The following is an 18,174-nucleotide window of genomic DNA, read 5'->3' as shown; positions in this document are numbered from 1 at the left end:
TTTTTTTAATTTCTGTGGACCAATCATGTTGAGGGGACAGAATTGGGATAGAATAATGGGGACAGCTGATTTCATCCCAGCTTGGTGAGGCATGTTGTGGCATTACTTGATAGCATATTTATAGTCGAAGATTCCCGTAAGAAGATTCTCTTATAGTCGTCTTAATTAATTTCTTTGTTTTACGAACAATAATTAAGATTTTCATAGTTATTGTTAGTAAACACAAGGACATGGGTCTTTACAATGTTTCATTTTCAATGTTGCAAGTCGCCACGTGCAATGCTTGATCAAACAATTCATTGTTTAATTCCCGTAGAGTTAAGTTCTCATGTTCAAAACTTTTTTAGACTGAAATATTTTGGGCTTCAACTGTTGAAAACTGTGTATCGAAGTTAATTGCGTGAGTTGAAGAGCTGCTGCATGTGGTGGTGGTACTTTATTTATATATATATAACAGCATGTGATTCAAGTCCTTGGTCGAATTTTTTTTTTAATTTTTTTTTTTTAAGTAGACTTTCATTGAAACTTAACTACTACACTCGTTTATAATGACATCCCTTATAAACTCGAAGCAGTTTCAGACCATGTTTGGCTTTCACTATCTCACAAATAATGGCTAGCTATTCTATCATTTCTATGTGTTACCATATTAGCATATCTCTAAGCTGATCATGTAGTTAACATGTCCTCTCATCAAAAGCACTTCTTCAATCATAAAGCCCAAAGTAGAGAAATCTGTATGACTGTATCTACTGTATCTTCTTGTTTCAATACATACACAAGTAACAGACAATCTGTTGTCCTTGTTGAACTATATCTATAAACAAGAACTATATTCTATATAATGTTTATACTGCAATCAAAATCTATCGAAGTCCTTGTTGGATTTATACAATGTTTCCAGAAGGAATTAATATACGAGGTTTCCTATAAATCAGTCGTTCTATATACTGCAAAGTCTACACTGCAATCACAATTAAACTATCAAAGTCTTTGTTGGATTTATGACATGTTTCGAGAAAAGAATTAATATATGAGGTTTTTCGATTCTATGAATCAATCGTACTATCAAACTTCCTGTCGGTAGGTTGTGTGTTGACCAGCTGTCATGTCTCCTAAATAACAAAGCGGAAGTCGCTGATTCAAATTCACTTGCATAAAGGATGGGTGAGGTATGAATGAAAAACATAGAAATCACACATCTAACCACCGAAGGAAATCAAATACTTTAGGTACCTAAAACCCTAAAGTCTCGCCACTATACCAAGCAACAACCAACTTGAGAACACTAATTAAGAGCATCTTTAGCAAACTCTCTATCGTGACTCGATTCTTAGCTATTTTAGAGAGCATGTTTAGCTTTTTACCAATTTTAGCATACCTGCATCAGATCAATTTTAAGCGGCTTTTCAACTAAAAGTCTCGCTCCTAAATATAGAGAGCGAGAAAATGCTCTGTATTATTTTTGTTAATCTAAAACATTTATTTTAAGTTGTTTTATGTAATTTATAAATACATCAAAACTATTATTTATTTATTTTGTAAAATTATAAATTCAAAACTACTTAAAATTGAAAGTAGTATACATACGTATTTTAAAAGTGGTGAACAAAATAGTTTTTAGCTACTTTAACTAAAATTTGACTAAATAGCAAGTATTGCTGAAAATGTTCTAAACAGGAAAACAATTGGATAAATGGAAATAAGGGATGTAAGCAAAAAGCCTTCTTGGTGTGACTTCCTTCAAATAGTGCATGTTTTTTTTTTTTTTTTTTTTTTTTTTGACTTTGTCAAGGGGAACCCAAAGGCTTTCTAGGCCCAAGATAAAACCCCTTCGGCGCATGTGAAATGCTCCAACTGTGCATTGCAGCACAGTGCCTCGCCACTTTGACAGCTTCGGGGTTCGAACCTAGGTTGGGGAGCACACCCAACTAGGCAAGAACCACTAGGCCACTTGCAGTGGTTTAGTGCATGTTGATATCACTTATATTACATACCTCCAAGCATAAGCAACGACCTCATAGGTGGGCCCTGCGACATGGTTAGTCCCGCCTACGACATGCTTCCGGTAGTCCGACACCCGAGCTACCTCGCTATGGTGGAGGTCGGCCGGTACCTCGTAGGGAGGCCACCCTCCCATAATCTTCAAGAGGCTTCAAGAGAAGTAAATATGTGTATTATGTCCCACATCGGAAATATAGAATAGAATGAGACTTCCTTTAGCTATAAAGGGAAGTCCTCCCCTTCTTAGAGGAGGATGAATCCATGATCCCTATACTTGTATCACTACAAAGGCTACTTGGCCTCACTACTAGTGGAATCTCTAAGTGGACGTAGCGTTGCCTCAAGGGCAAGGTGAACCATTATACATGCTTGTGTCATCTCTCTCTCTCTCTCTCTCTCTCTCTCATGCTTCTTACTTTAGGTCTCGTATTCTCACACAGAAACATTGGCGCTAGAAGGAGGGCCCCTAAGTTTGGGTAAGATCCTCCGACCTTGAGCAAGAGTCATGTACGGGAACCACCAATCATGTACGCACAAGACACCTCCGACCTTGAGTAAGGGTCATGTACGGGTACCACGAGTGACCGGGTACATGGGTACATGCAGGACACCCCACCCTCAACCTCACCCAAGCCTTCGAGCCAACGGGTACTATAAGCTTCCGGGTACATGGCTTCCAGGTACATGAGCTTCCGGGTAGGTGAGCCAACAGGTACTATAGGCTTCCGGGTACATGAGTCAGCGGGTACACCTGCAATTGGCACATCTGCAATTTTCTCTTCACACCCAACAGTTTAGTCAGAAGACCCGGACTGTTTCTGTTCCATGCAATACACACCTCCAGGCTACACATGAGTATTTTCGTCTTATCTTACTTCAAGCGCATGCATGCTTTGAATATCTGTTCCCTGTGAATATCATGTAACTCTGTGGCCAGCTGATCCCGTTGACCAAAACTTCAAAGGCACACAAAATGCAATTCATGAATGATTATCACCTTCACGACACACGTCCAACATGATTGATTCTATGACACATAGTTCATGCATGCCAACTATCTTGCCTACACACATGCTAGCCTACTATTGGTGCCATGTATCAACATGCATGGTCAAATATGACTGCTAGCTCAGGACATATTTATCTGGCCACTTAATTATGTTTCTTTTATACATGACTACACGCCACTGTGGCATACATACATCATAGAAAAAAAAAAATATTCCGGGTTCACCTGCAAACCCGTACGAGCATCAGAGGCAAATAAAAAGCACAGCTTTTCGACAACGATAGCTTCGATAATACCAGCTGCCCTCACCGGTACCCCTGCCTGAAAGAATGTATTGGACCTTATCACATATTTACTTCAGACAACAACTAGAGGATTAAGAGAAGCAATTGGTACTGCATAGGACTCTAATTCTTGTAAAGATATCTTAGATGTTTCTGATAAGATATTAGATGGAAAACCGTTTGCTTATCTGATATATTAGATAAGTATAGATATGTACGCAAAAGAAGGAGAAACCTAGTGGAACACAATCACTCTTATGGGAAGAGGACTGTGTTTTCTGCTCCTATATAAAAGGCATAGTCCCTGCACTCTCTCCACACCGAGTTACAAGAGTCTTGCCCCATAGAGATAACCAAGATCCTGAGAGTAGTGCAGAAGATTGTTGCTTCAAGAGTTCAAATGACTTCAGGTCATTATCATATTAAACTCCAAACACCAGTTCATGTATCAAGCTATGTTATAATCAGTGTTTATGTACATTTGTGAGTGATTGCATATATGTGCTATATGTATGTTTGCAGTTTTCATTTGGTATAAGAGCTTCTCACAAAATGCATGAACCGATTTTGTTTTGAAAATGCTTCAAAGTTTTGGAAATGTGCTTTTCTTTAATATCAGACTATGATACAATTATGGGCTTTGGAGTTTTTGGGCTTTTGACCCAATTATGTGATATGCTTCCGCTTTAAAACAAAAGAACGTCAAATGAACAAATTAGAGCTTTGCTTTCACAACGACTACTCTTTTCACTCAGCTGAGAATTTTGGGGCTTTAGGGATCATACGTGCTGTGCTTCAATTGATTTTATTTGCTTGCCATGGGTGATTGGTTAGTCTCTAGATTTCGAAAGGCATGTATATATATTCATCTGTATATGAATTTTGGTTGGCTAACCACCTTATGCAGCGCGGAAGCGTCCGGGTATGTTCCCATCAATTCTTTTGAAATTGTATAAATTTTCATTGAATTATATGCATAAGAACCCTAGAGTGCACCTGGGGCGCAATTAAGATATATTAGGTTGGTGCCCAGATGGAATTTACATTTCTTGCTTGATGGATTGTGATCTGATATGGTTGCTATTGTGATTGTAATTATGATTGTGATTGTGTTTGGTTGAAATCATGTCGTGAAATGCATAATCCTGCAATTATATGATCACTATCGTCTGTGAATATGCCTGCAAAAGATTTTAACTACTAAAGTCTCCCAAATCTGCAACTATCTGTTAAAATTTTTAAACTGCAGGAACAACTGGTGTTCTAAACTATATTCACAGGTGAAGACATAAAGTACCAACTGCTGGTTCTGGAATATAGATGTTTTGATGATGAATTTTGCACACAGCAAACCATTGTTGAAACTTTTATCGTTCATAAAGTACAGGATCAGGAAAATTGTATTTTGCTTTTAAATCGCAATTGTATCTCTTACGTGAGGATTGACTATTGATGTACTTTAAAATGCAAAATAGCACACTACATTTTGATCAAGCATGCATATGGTTTATTTGTTCTTTTCTTATCACATAGATTATGACTGAACATATAATATAGCAGCTTGATTAATATTGGTTTTGTGATATGGAACCTAAAGAGTTTTATCATGTTCTAACACACAGGAAGACTTGATGAAAATAAAGAGAAATTGGGGCTTGATTCTGTTCTATGTTGAGTTATATATATGATTGCTATATGACTTGCAGAATGTTTTTGTTTTATGATTGTTTGTTATTCTTTAAACTAAAACTCTCATAAAACTTCATGAAAGAAAACTTAGACTTCTTTTCTTTTCTTTTCAGCAATGAACAACTCAGGACTAAGTTTAGCTACCATCGAGCCACTCAATGGACACAACTTTAAGAAGTGGAGGTCTGATATTGAGCTGTACCTGGGGTTGAACAATATTGATAATTATTTAACCGAAGAGGCGCCTGTGATCACTAATGCGAGCACAGCCCAGGATAGGATGAAGTCTGTTGAGTGGATTAGAGCCAATAGGATGTCTATGTTGATTATGAAAAGGCTTATGAGTGATGCTGTGAAGGGTAGCTACCCAGATAAGGCAACGGCAAGAGAGTATCTGGACTTAATTGCAGAAATGTTCAAAGAGAATGAAAAAGCTGAAACTAGCATTCTCTTGAGCACCCTGAATAATCTGAAGTATACTGCTTCTGTGGGGATTAGGGAGCACATAATGAAGTTCATTGATGTTGCTGCAAAGCTGAAAGACTTAAACATGCCTCTGCAAGACCAGCTTATAGTTCACCAAGCCCTGAATTCTCTGCCTAGTCAGTTCAACCAGCTGAAAACCACCTATGCTGCCCAGAAAGATAAGTAGAGCCTGAATGAGCTCATTGCTGTGTGTATGCAAGAAGAGAGCAGAATTAAAAGTGAGAAGGACGTGACCAGGGATGTGAATCTGATCAGTAAGCCACAGTGGCAGAAGAAAAAGGGTAAAGCTGTGATTGATTCTAGCAAACCATCTACTTCAGGAGTTAAGAAACCTTTTCAGGCCAAGGGTAAGGGAAAATTCAAGTGCTTCTTTTGTTAAAAGGAGGGGCACATGAAGAGGGATTGCAACTCATACAAGAAGTGGATTGCAAAGAAATCAGGTAACGTAGTTTTTCCCATTGAGATTAATTTGATAGATGTTACTCCTGATTCTTGGTGGTTGGATTCGGGCTCACCGATACATATTATTACTTCGATGCAGGGGTATCTAAGGAGCAAGACTCCAAGAAGGAGTGAGTGCAATATATGCGCTGGAAACGGCATGAAGGTGGCGGTCAAAGCTGTTGGAACAGTTAGACTAGTCTTAGATAGTGGAAATTTTTTGGATTTAGATTCAGTTTATTGTATTCCTTTAATCAGAAGGAATTTAGTTTCGTTTACCCTCCTTGTAAAAGCTGGTTACAGCTTGAACAGTGATTTAGCTAGTGGAATAAAAATCCTTCATGCTTCAACTTATTATGGTTCAGCTTCTTTTGTTAATGATTACTGGAAAATAAATTGCTCCTATCCTAAAGAAATACTGCTTGTTGAGAACTCAGAAAAGATAACTGGAAAGAAGAGAAAGTATAATGAAAAGTCAGCTTTTCTATGGCACAGGAGACTCAGACATGTCTCAAAAGAAAGATTGCAGTCATTAGTAAAAGAAAACATTCTGCCTGAGCTTGATTTCAGTGACTTAGATACCTGCATCGAATGTGTGAAAGGGAAAATGACTAACAGTAAGAAAAAGGGAGCAAATAGGAGTACTGAATTGCTTCAGTTGATACACACAGATATTTGTGGACCCTTCTCTCATAAAACCATATGTGGAAACAAATATTTTATCACTTTTATCGATGACTTCTCAAGGTACTGCTATGTATACTTGATATCGGAGAAATCACAAGCACTTGACATGTTTAAAATCTTCAGAGCAGAGGCTGAAAAGCAATTAGATAAGAAGATTAAGGTGGTGAGATCAGATAGGGGGAGAATACTATGGTAGGTTTACTGAAGCTGGACAGAACAAGGGTGCTTTTGCATTATACTTGCAAGAGCATGGTATTGTTGCACAGTACACTACACCTTGGACCCCTGAGCAAAACGGGGTTGCAGAGAGGAAGAATAGAACATTGCTGAACATGATTAGAAGCATGATGTGCACTTCAGGTCTTCCAAGATTTTTGTGGGGAGAAGCACTTAAAACTGCTAATTACCTCACAAATCGAACTCCTAGCAAGTCTGTAATCAACACACCTTTTGAACAATGGAATAAAAGAAAACCAAGTTTGCAGCACACACATGTATGGGGTTGCAAGGTTGAAGCTAGATTATATAATTCTCAAGAGTCAAAACTCGACTCTAAGACTGTGAGTGCTTATTTCATAGGCTACCCTGATAAATCTAAGGGCTTTAAATTTTACTGCCCAAATCACAGTACTAGAATTATGGAGACTTCAAAAGCTGTTTTTGTCGAAGAGATGAATTATTTACATGATTTTGAAGATCTGGAGCTTGAATTTCAAGAAATACCAGAAGAAGATTCACCAGAAAACTCTAATGTTGTGTCTCTTGAACCCCTACAGTTGCCGAATTATTTAGCAACTGAGACCTTAGCTGAACCAATAGTTCTAGTAGCTCCAGAGCCATACATTCCCATTGAACAAGTTGAAAATGTGACTGAAAAAGTAGAACCTGCACAACTTGCACAACCTGAACAAGTTTTGAGGAGATCACAAAGGGAGAGAAAGTCTGCTATTCCAGCAGATTATCATGTTTATTTACAAGAAGCTGAAGATGAAGTTGTTGAAGACAATGATCCTTTGACTTACAAGCAAGCTATGGAATCAGAAAATGCAGAAAAGTGGATAGAAGCAATGCAGGCAGAAATGGACTCGATGAAAGTTAATAAAGTCTGGAAACTTGTGGAGCCAGTGAAGGGCCATAGAGAAATAAGATGTAAGTGGGTATTCAAGACTAAAAGATGTGCAGATGGGAGTGTAGAAAGGTATAAAGCCAGGGTAGTGGCTAAGGGTTTTACGCAGCAAGAAGGGGTTGATTTTACTGAAACCTTTTCTCCTGTGTCCACCAAAGATGCATTTAGGGTGATAATGGCTTTAGTTGCTCACTATGACATGGAATTACATCAAATGGATGTAAAGACCGCTTTTCTAAATGGTGATTTAGAAGAGGAAATCTATATGAGGCAACCTGAAGGGTTTTCTAAAGCTGGAACAGAAAACATGGTGTGCAAGTTATGCAAATCCATTTATGGATTAAAACAAGCGTCGAGACAATGGTATTTGAAATTCGATGCAGTAGTGAGTTCACATGGATTTACTGAGAATCTGGTAGACGAATGTGTTTACATGAAGAGAAAGGGCAGAAATTTCATTTTTCTGATACTTTACGTGGATGATATCTTGCTTGCCAGCAATGATACTAATCTGCTATCAGAAACTAAAGTCTTTCTATCAAAACACTTTGATATGAAGGATTTAGGTGAGGCTGCATATGTTCTTGGCATTGAGATCAAGAGAGACAGAAGTAGAAATCTATTGGGGCTTTCACAACAAAGTTATATATCAAAGGTGTTGAAGAGATTTGATATGCAGCAATGTTCAAATGGTGAAGCACCAATTTATAAGGGAGATAAATTGAGCAAGTCACAGTGTCCAAGCAATGATTTGGAAAGGGAAGAAATGAAGAACAGACCATATGCTCGATTGGTAGGAAGTTTAATGTACGCTCAAGTGTGTACAAGGCCAGACTTGGCATTTGCAGTGGGAGTTTTAGCAAGGTTCCAATCAGATCCAGGTTACAAACATTGGATTGCAGGCAAAAAGGTGCTTAGATATTTGCAGAGAACTAAGCATCACATGCTTGTATATAGAAGAGTGAAGGAACTGGAAGTTTTTGGCTATACTGACTCTGATTTTGCAGGGGGTTATCCAGCATCAGGAAAATCGACTTCTGGTTATGTGTATATGTTGGCTGGTGGAGCAATTGCTTGGAGAAGTGTAAAGCAAACTCTCACGACTACTTCTACAATGCAAGCAGAATTTCTTGCTGTTTATGAAGGAACTTGTGAAGGGCTATGGCTGAAGAATTTTATTAGCCAAACCAAACTAGTTGACACCATTATTAGCAGACCCTTGAAGATATTCTGTGACAACACAGCAGCAGTGTTCTTTACCAAGAACAACAAAAGATCTTCAAACTCTAAGCATATAGATTTGAAGTACTATAGTGTGAGGGAGAGAGTGAAACATGGTGAGATTTCTGTTGCTAATATTGACACCTTGTCACAATTAGCTGATCCATTCACCAAGGCACTCTCAGTTGCAGCTTTCCAAAAGCATACTGTAGAAATTGGTGTCTTACCTAGTTTAGATTGCTGAAAACAGTGGGAGTTGTTCTAAGTTTTCTGATTCTTTTAATCCTTCTTTTGTATGACATTGAGACAATGATTTCATTGTGTAATAAAGTTTTTCCCTATGGAAATTTTCAGTTAATACCATGGTTTTCTATTTTGCTGCAGCATTATTTTATTTTGAGCTATAGATGCTTGTTTTAACAGCTGTTATTCTTATGAGTATGAATGGTTTTTGCTTAAATGTATGGCTACATTATTTGATCATACTCATGAACAGAAAACATATCAGGTGGATTTATGGTGGAATCTATGTTTTCATGGATTTTGTTGATATATACAAGATCATAAAGAAAGAACAGTTTACTTTGAGCATATATGTCAGATTCATGCAGGAGCTCAATTAAACATATAGATCATATCTTGTTGGTGATTCATGTATTATTTTGCTGTTGCGTTGTAGTTCTGGAATTCAATTAACTTGTTAGTTATTTGTTGTTCTTTAGCTCGATGTTGCAGCAATATATTGACAGAGTCTTGAAATGGTTGGTGAGACTATGTAGTACCTTTTGCACACTCCAGATTATTGCTATGCTCAGTTTATACTAGTTTTCTTGTCATGTAAATTTGTGATGGTCCGAGTGGGAGAATGAAAGAATGTATTGGACCTTATCACATATTTACTTCGGACAACAACTAGAGGATTAAGAGAAGCAATTTGTACTGCATAGGACTCTAATTCTTGTAAAGATATCTTAGATGTTTCTGATAAGATATTAGATGGAAAACCGTTTGCTTATCTGATATATTAGATAAGTATAGATATGTATGCAAAAGAAGGAGCAACCTAGTGAAACACAATCACTCTTATGGGAGGAGGACTGTGTTTTCTGCTCCTATATAAAAGGCATAGTCCCTGCACTCTCTCCACACCGAGTTACAAGAGTCTTGCCCCATAGAGACAACCAAGATCCTGAGAGTAGTGCAGAAGATTGTTGCTTCAAGAGTTCAAATGACTTCAGGTCATTATCAAATTAAACTCCAAACACCAGTTCATGTATCAAGCTATGTTATAATCAGTGTTTATGTACATTTATGAGTGATTGCATATATGTGCTATATGTATGTTTGCAGTTTTCACTGCCATCATCGGCACTGGTAGACCACCGTGTCAACTCAATCACCGGTACCAGCTGCCGCTTTAGATCGCCGGTACCAGCTGCCTGAAAGGAATGGTTCTGCCAAAGTCACCGGAAACGCTGCCCCTGCCGGCGACCCGCGTTCTGGATCGAACGAACCCAATCGCGGGGCGTTCGCGATCAGGATCGCTATGTTTAGCGATCCCATGGTTTTGGGCTTTTGGCGAACTCACGCATACCAGAGCCAATTCCAATCACAACTCAAAGTCTGCAAGCCTTTTGCTCAGGAAATTTCATCGTCAAGCTCCCATCCTTAAGCACTTTAATCGTTACTGAATGCCTCATCGAGATGAAGATTTCCCCTGATAAGGTACTACTGAGCAATTCAAAACTGGGAAGATTGAAGTTAATAGAGGAAGAGGCAAAAGATCATGACAAACCTCTCTCTGCTGATCTGAAATCTGAATCGCGTCCTGCAGCAGAGAAGGAAGGACTGCTCACCAATCTGAATCGCGTCCTCCTAAATTGAATCGCGTCCTGCGCGACAGTTCCTTCTATTGTTCACGCCAGATTGCCAGAATCAACTGATGCAAAAACGTAATATTTGATTTACTCGGATTCTGGGAAAGATTTGTAATCTCTGGGATTCTCTCTCTTGTTCACGACTTCACGCCAGATTGCCAGAATGCCATAAGCCCATAATCATCTCAATTTGGGATCCAAAATTATCCAATCAATAATAATATAATATAAAAAAAATAAAGCAGCTTTCTTTATTATTTGTTTTCTGTTATTTGTTAATTACTTGTTTATCCTCCATAAGTAAGGTGCTTCTCATAGTATATTAATAAGGGGTATTTAGGTAAAATAAAAGCCCTCTACAATCAAGATTAGGAATCTTGATTTCTAGATGGATAAGGAATCTAATTCCAAAATTGAAAACAAACTCTACATAAGCTACATGCAAACAGTACGTACTACAAAGCATAAAAAAAAACCTCTCCTTTCAAAAAAAAAAATCCTCTATTATTTTAGCTCAGCTCAACAATGGCGTTTGGAAAAAGAAAACGATCCCGTCAAGAACCAATTTTTGAAGAAAATTATGAAGGTGATGTCGGCGAGCATGAAGACAATAATATTGTTGAAGAAACTCAAGCAAGTAATACAGAGTCTACAGACCAATCATCTAGTAGAAACAGCCACGAACAAGCTCAAGAATCTCAAGAAATTCCAATGAATTCTGACATAAAGCCATTACTCAATGAAGTTATTATCGCCAGTGGAGCGCAAGGAAAAAATTCAGGTGGAACAAAGACATGGACCTGCAAACATTGTAATATTCAGTTTAAGAGTTCATATACTCGCATTCACTACCACTTTTTTGGTAATCTCCCTGGAAAAAAATCAGAGATTCGTCGATGTCAATCATTGATTAATAATCGGGAGGAATATGAGAGGGTTCCCAGAATGGTTATGGAAGCTGAAAAAAAAAGGAGTTTCTTTATCTTTGAAAAGCTCAACAATCTTGAGGCAACAACCGCAAAAATCCACCGCAGGTGCTCTTGATGACATGTTCAAGATTATGGACAAAAATATTGTTGATATGAAGGTGATGAGAGTATTGTGCGCTAATGGAATTCCGTTTAATGTGTTAAGAAATCCCCAATTTCATGAGATGATTTCAGCTATAAATCATGGACCCAGGGGTTATAAGGCTCCATCTTCTGAAAAAGCAAGAACTACTTTGCTTGATGAGTGTAAACGAAGTCTGGAAAAAGAATTAGCTCCTGTTAAAGATACATGGTTTACTCACGGTGTTTCAATTGTTTCAGATGGATGGTCTAACATGAAGCATGAGCCACTTATCAACATTATTGCTGCAAATAGTAGAGGAGCGTTGTTTCTTTATGCTCAAGATTTTTCTGGGATACAAAAAACTGGTGAAGTGATTGCTGACTTTATGCTTACTGCAATAGAAGATGTGGGATCGTCAAATGTCCTCCAGATAGTCACTGACAATGCAAAAAACTGTGAATCTGCTGGGAGAGAGATTGAAAAGGTACATAAACATATCTTTTGGTCTCCCTGTGTTGTTCATACCTTGAATCTTATTTTTAAAGATTTGGCAAAAGAGTTTGAGTGGTTTCGGCAAATTTATAATATTGGAAAAGCTATTGTTAAGTTCTTTTTGAACCATTCACATGCTTTGGCCATGTTCAGAAGTCATTCAAAATTGGAGTTATTGAAAGTTGCAAAAACTAGATTTGCATCGCATTATATCTTGTTGAAGCGACTTATTGATTGCAAAGAAGCACTAGCAAGTACGGTAATTCTTCAAAAATGGAAAGATTGGGTGAAGACTTTAGACCTCGAGAAAAGAAAACTTGGGGAGAATATAACACAAGCTGTGTTGGCAGACAACTTTTGGGATGATGTGTTGGCTATAGTGAATATCACAAAGCCAATATATTTTTTAATTAAATATTGTGATGGTGATGGTCAAAAGATGGGTGAAATTTATGAAAGGATGGACAATATGCTTGGAGAAATAAGAGAAGTTATGAGTTCTGGGCCGCACTCTAATTATTTTCCACAAGTCGAAAAGATTGTGCTCCAAAGGTGGCAAAAAATGAATTATCCTATCCATTGTGTTGGATATGCCCTGACGCCAAGATTTTATGATAGAGCATATCTCAGTAAAAAAGCACCAGGAGGATTCACTCGAAAGAGCCCTAATCAAGATATAGAAGTGATTACAAGCCTCATGGAAGCATTCGATAAGATATCAGAAGATCGAGAAGAAGCAGAATTATTACGTCAACAATATGCCATTTTTCATCAGCGAAAAGGTATTTTTGCTACACAAGCTGTCCAGATAGATGCTGTAACTATGGATGCCATTGATTGGTGGTCAACGTATGGTTCACAAGTTCCAGAATTAGCAGAAGTTGCACAAAAGGTAATTTTTTGTTGTTATTAATCTTTTAATCTCTGTTCATTTATAATATACTTTATTATTGTTATATATATATATATATATATATATATATATATATAACAATAATAAAGTATATAGTATATATATATATATATATATATATATATACAGTCCGGCTACACTAAGGATGTCCTTAGTTTTTCTTAGGTACGAATTTCCGGTTTTCACCCACTTTCCGATCAAATTTTCACATCTTAACCGTTCCGTTTTTAGGTCCTAATGTATAGATCACCTCTGCAAAATTTCAGCCAAATTGGTGATCATTAAGGCATCCAAAACTGCAAATTACAACAATGTAAACGAACGGTTCCGGTTCGACAGATTCGGTTCGTTCGTGTAAATTGCAGTTTTGGACGCCTTAACGATCGCCAAATTGGCTGAAATTTTGCAGAGGTGATCCATACATTAGGACCTAAAAACTGAACGGTTAAGATGTGAAAATGTGATCGGAAAGTGGGTGAAAACAGTACATCCGTTCCATAAGAAAAACTAAGGACATCCTTACCTGAGAAAAATCCTATATATATATATATATATATATATATATATATATATATATATAAGGTTGCCGTAGGTTAAAATAACCGTTGAATGATTGATTATTATTATTATTTTTTTTTTGTAAAACGTTGCTGTAGGTTGAATGTATTGCTATAGGATTTTTTTTTTAATTAAACTTTGTCGTAAGTTGAATGATTGAACTCCAATTAATTGTCGTAATTATTGTGTTATAATTAACATATATTTCATCCTCTGCACTTAATGCCTTAATTGCATCCATGCTTGTTACACAGCTTATTAAAACCTTTATCCATATTCTCTAGCATATTTATTCACTGAGTTATCAATGCATTTTTTATATAGCAATATCTTGTAACTTGCTATCTTTTTCTTTTACCAAATATATTAATTAGTTTAATTACTAACTTGATATATGTATGTTTTGTTTCACACGATATCACAAATAAACAGGTACTAGCTCAACCAGTATCAAGTTCATCTGCTGAAAGGAATTGGAGTACGTATTCATACATTCACAATGTCAAGAGAAATAGGCTGAATGCTGAAAGAGCTGATAAATTAGTTTTTATTCATTCCAATATTCGTCTGCTTTCACGTTTCTCCGAAGGTTACAATAATGGAACTTATAAGAGATGGGACATTAATCCGGAATCAACGGAAGTAGATGATTCACCAATGAGATTGGAGGACTTGCGATGGAGAATGTTAGACAGAGACTATGTTGATGAGGAAGAATCATCGCGTACCAAGAGTACTTCAAGCAGACATGTTCCACCCATTCTCAATGCACAACCGATTCGGCCAGGAACACATCAAACTGATATATCCAGATTTGCAAAAGCAAGAGACTCAAGCGGCACTTCGAAATAAGAACTTAGACAGGCGTGATGGCCAAGCCTCCCACTGGGTTCCAGCCATCAAAAAAAAAAAATTACTTTTAAGCATTATTTTTCTTTGTTGGATTGAAAAACTCAATTAATTTTTGAGTAGTAGTGACAATTTATTTTTATTTTATAATTTTTCTTGAGATTTTTATTTATGGTATGGTTTAGGGCTGGCTTGAAATACCAAACCTGCCGAAACCAGCCGCAAACCAGCCGAACCGTTGCAGTCGGCGCCGAGAGATTTGGTTACCGAAGCTATGGTACGGTACTGCCGTATCGAACATATGTTCACGGCTCGGTAGTGGTACTGCAAATTAGAGAGGTTCGGTATTACCGAACCGACCGAAATGGGTTCTTATAATTTTTTAATAATTGTTATTAATAGGATGATATGGGCCGTTCATCTCTAGCAGCAATTAATCACAATCGTTGGATCTGAGTGGAGAGTGGGAAAACCTAAGGGGTTGAGGCTCAGACCTCATTCCCGAAAGAAACAGCCGCTCTCTCTCTTCTCTCTGGACTCCATACTCTTTCTCTCAGAACCCAGCCCCAATTTTTTTATTCTAGCCCCAATTATACAAAGATCTTTGCAAATCTAGTCCCAAAAACACAATCTAAGCAAGATGCGAAGCTCACCAACATAGATTTCAGCCTAGATATCCTTTGATTTTCAAAATCCCCAAATCTTTCGAAAACCTAGATTAGTTGCTTGGTTGAAGCGGTTGTTCAGAGGCTTATATGGTGTTCAACTGGTGGTTCAGAGCACAACGAATTAGGTAAAATCTATTATCTATCTCCTTTTAGTCTTGTCTAATTTGTATGATAAAAATGTAATCTATTAAGTGATTTTGTACAGGCCAAGATGGTGGGAAACGAATGGGTCTGAACTTTGATAGAGTGAAGTAAGTAATCTTCTTCGATGTCTCAATTAGTCTGTTTCATTTTTCGTGAATTGTTGTTGTGGAGTACTAGTTCACTTACTAGAATTTTGATGCTTTCTGGGTCGTTCATGTGTCTCATTAGACACTGAGATATAAATCTTCAACATTTACTATGACTTGATTATATGCTTGCTTATTGTTCTGTGTATATAATCAAACAATCACTTCCAGCTTGCTTATTTAGTTCAACTGGGATCTGTATCATTTGTGCTTTTTACCTGAATCTAACTTGTATACCATATGCTGCCAACATGAATGTAACTTACTGTCAACGATTATCGCTGGTCATTGCAAATCAGATCGAGATCTTTGATTAGGTAAGTAAACTTGTATGTGCTTGGTTGTGTTTTGATTATTTGAACTGTGATTATGTGTAAATGACTTGCTTGCAGAAAGTTAATAATCTGAAAATATTAACTTTGCATATTTTTATATTTTCATCAACTTGTTACTATATTGACTTTGCTGTTTTTATTCTTTTTGTGGTTTTGACTTTGAAGGAACTGCTGCACTGAGTTTGGGAGGTGCGAACTCTTCTACAACAACCGCTACTTGAAGATTTGGATGCTGCAGACCTCCAATTCAAAGATATAGCTGCTGTGTTTTTTTTTGTTAAGTGATAAGAATCATCAAATCACTAGCAGATTTTTGTTCCTTTGAATATTTATAGTTCCTAACTTCAAATAGGTAATATTTAAATAGTTTAGACTTAGAAATCAGTGACATATGATTTGTGAACTTGTAAATTGTAATGTAGAATTGGAACATTATTAACTATAGGAGAAAAGCTGAGAGAAAAACATCAACTCTAGAACTCACATCTTCATAAGAAAGTGAGGAATAGACTTTGATGAAGAGGTATTTATTCAGAAAATTGCAGAGAGTTGAGTATTAAGTATTTGGTAAAAACTGCCCAGAAAAGATGGGCTTAAAACATGCTAGAATGAATAATTGGGCTGAAAAAATACCAATTAGTATTGGGCCCATTCATCTATTTCGGTTGGGCCTGAACCGAAACTAAACCGACCGAAAAGTCGGTAACCGAAAGCTTCGGTACCGACTTGTTTTGGCACGGTAGTGGTATTGAGTTTGAGCATACCGACAGGTTTCGGTCGGTAGACGGCTCAGCCCAAAAAACATGGTAACCGTGCCAAAGCCAACCCTAGTATGGTTATCTCTTTATTATTTTTTATAATTTTATTTATCATAAGTAATTTATTTTAATTAAAATTAGTTAATATATCCTAGCGTACCGCGTACCCTGAAGACTAGCGTACCGCGTTCCCGTACCGCAGCGTTCCGCGTTTCGTGTGACTTTAGGTTCTGCTCTGGACAGCCGGGAAGGATTGGACACCCAACCCACCCCGGTGATCATCTCATCATCACCACCATCTCGGTGACCCACTACCGGCAACACCGTCCCGATAACTCTCGGGGACTCACCCTAGATCTACCTATAGACCCCCGTCTGAGCAAGTCATTACGATCAGTCACCGGTACCATTATTTTCTGGCACCAGCAGCACCATGACCATTATTCGGCTCACTCCCGGCACCACGAGTCCACCGACACCTACACTTACCGGGTCCCGCTCGCAGTTGCTCACCGGGAATTTCTCCCCTCTATCGGGGATCAGCTTCTTGATCGAAGCCTCCGGTACCAGCAAATAGGGAGAACTCGGGCCATTTCAAATAGGAAGCTCCAACACCCATGCCTCAAACCCGGAGATCACAAACCACTGGCAATCCTCAGTGCACCCGCTCCGGCAAGCAATGCAAGCTTGCTTAGCATCAATCTGGCAGTCACCGGCACCTTGATGATATTCACCTCAAAAAAAGAAAAGAAAAAAAAAAGAGTGATTTGCTCTGGACACCCTGTATCTCGGCACCTTCTCTCGGTGACCAACACTCCTCCTGCTCTCGGCACCCACGCAGCGACACTTCACATCTCGGCGACACAACCCAAATCGCTCCCGGTCACCAACGCACCTCCCTCGGTGACTCGCCGATATTTCTTCAGCCCTCGGTGACTCGATTGCTTCATCACTTATCAGTCTCTCCTCTGGGCACCAGCTCATAGTCGTCCGGGCACCAGCTCTTCAAGTACCAGAAAAGTTCAGCTAAGAAAAAAATATTAATCACAATAATCGTATTAGGCACCCCGGATCTTCACCTATTCATCTCCCCGGCAAGGCAGCGACAATTTCATGTCTTCACCACAAAATGGCCTCACTGCAGCTTTGATCTCCCGGTAGCTTCGGTTTATCCTTCTAGAAGTTCACTTGATCCCAATGGTCGCTGGGTCTTCACATATACCCGCTGCTCCAACAAAATATTTGCTCTGGGCACCAGGAATTTGGACACCAATCGGAGAGCACAGGCCACCGGGGATCACCCAAGCAGTTTTTCGACCTGGCACGCCTACTCTGATACAAGAACCACCGGGAACCCATCGATCTACTCAGCCCGGAATCTTCCTCCTCCGGGTACTCTACTTGGAGCGTGGCCAGAATCCCAGAACTGTGCAT

The 18,174-nt window shown here is 38.3% G+C and overlaps 2 protein-coding genes across 2 annotated transcripts; both read left to right on the top strand.

The window, feature by feature from the left end:
- Positions 1-5,101: 5,101 nt before the first annotated feature.
- On the top strand, positions 5,102-5,638 carry LOC133716637 (uncharacterized). The gene has a single exon (XM_062143320.1). It carries the CDS (start codon positions 5,102-5,104, stop codon positions 5,636-5,638), a length of 537 nt encoding a protein of 178 aa, XP_061999304.1.
- Positions 5,639-11,752: 6,114 nt separating this feature from the next.
- On the top strand, positions 11,753-14,692 carry LOC133716636 (uncharacterized). The gene is made up of 2 exons (XM_062143319.1): positions 11,753-13,261; positions 14,273-14,692. The coding sequence occupies exons 1-2, from the start codon at positions 11,753-11,755 to the stop codon at positions 14,690-14,692; spliced, it is 1,929 nt and encodes a 642-aa protein (XP_061999303.1).
- Positions 14,693-18,174: the final 3,482 nt, after the last annotated feature.

The sequence above is a fragment of the Rosa rugosa genome, chromosome 6, assembly GCF_958449725.1.
Source record: "Rosa rugosa chromosome 6, drRosRugo1.1, whole genome shotgun sequence".
Classification (NCBI taxonomy): Eukaryota; Viridiplantae; Streptophyta; class Magnoliopsida; order Rosales; family Rosaceae; genus Rosa; species Rosa rugosa.
Note: the sequence above shows the minus strand (reverse complement) of the source record. Positions and strands in the feature narration are given on the sequence as shown.

What these genes read in the sequence shown, in the direction of transcription:
- LOC133716637 (XM_062143320.1), top strand. Translation starts at nt 5,102, where the DNA reads ATGAACAACTCAGGACTAAGTTTAGCTACCATCGAGCCACTCAATGGA.
- LOC133716636 (XM_062143319.1), top strand. Translation starts at nt 11,753, where the DNA reads ATGAGAGGGTTCCCAGAATGGTTATGGAAGCTGAAAAAAAAAGGAGTT. An exon ending in TAGCAGAAGTTGCACAAAAG is followed by an intron (nt 13,262 to 14,272) that starts GTAATTTTTTGT and finishes ACAAATAAACAG; the next exon opens with GTACTAGCTCAACCAGTATC.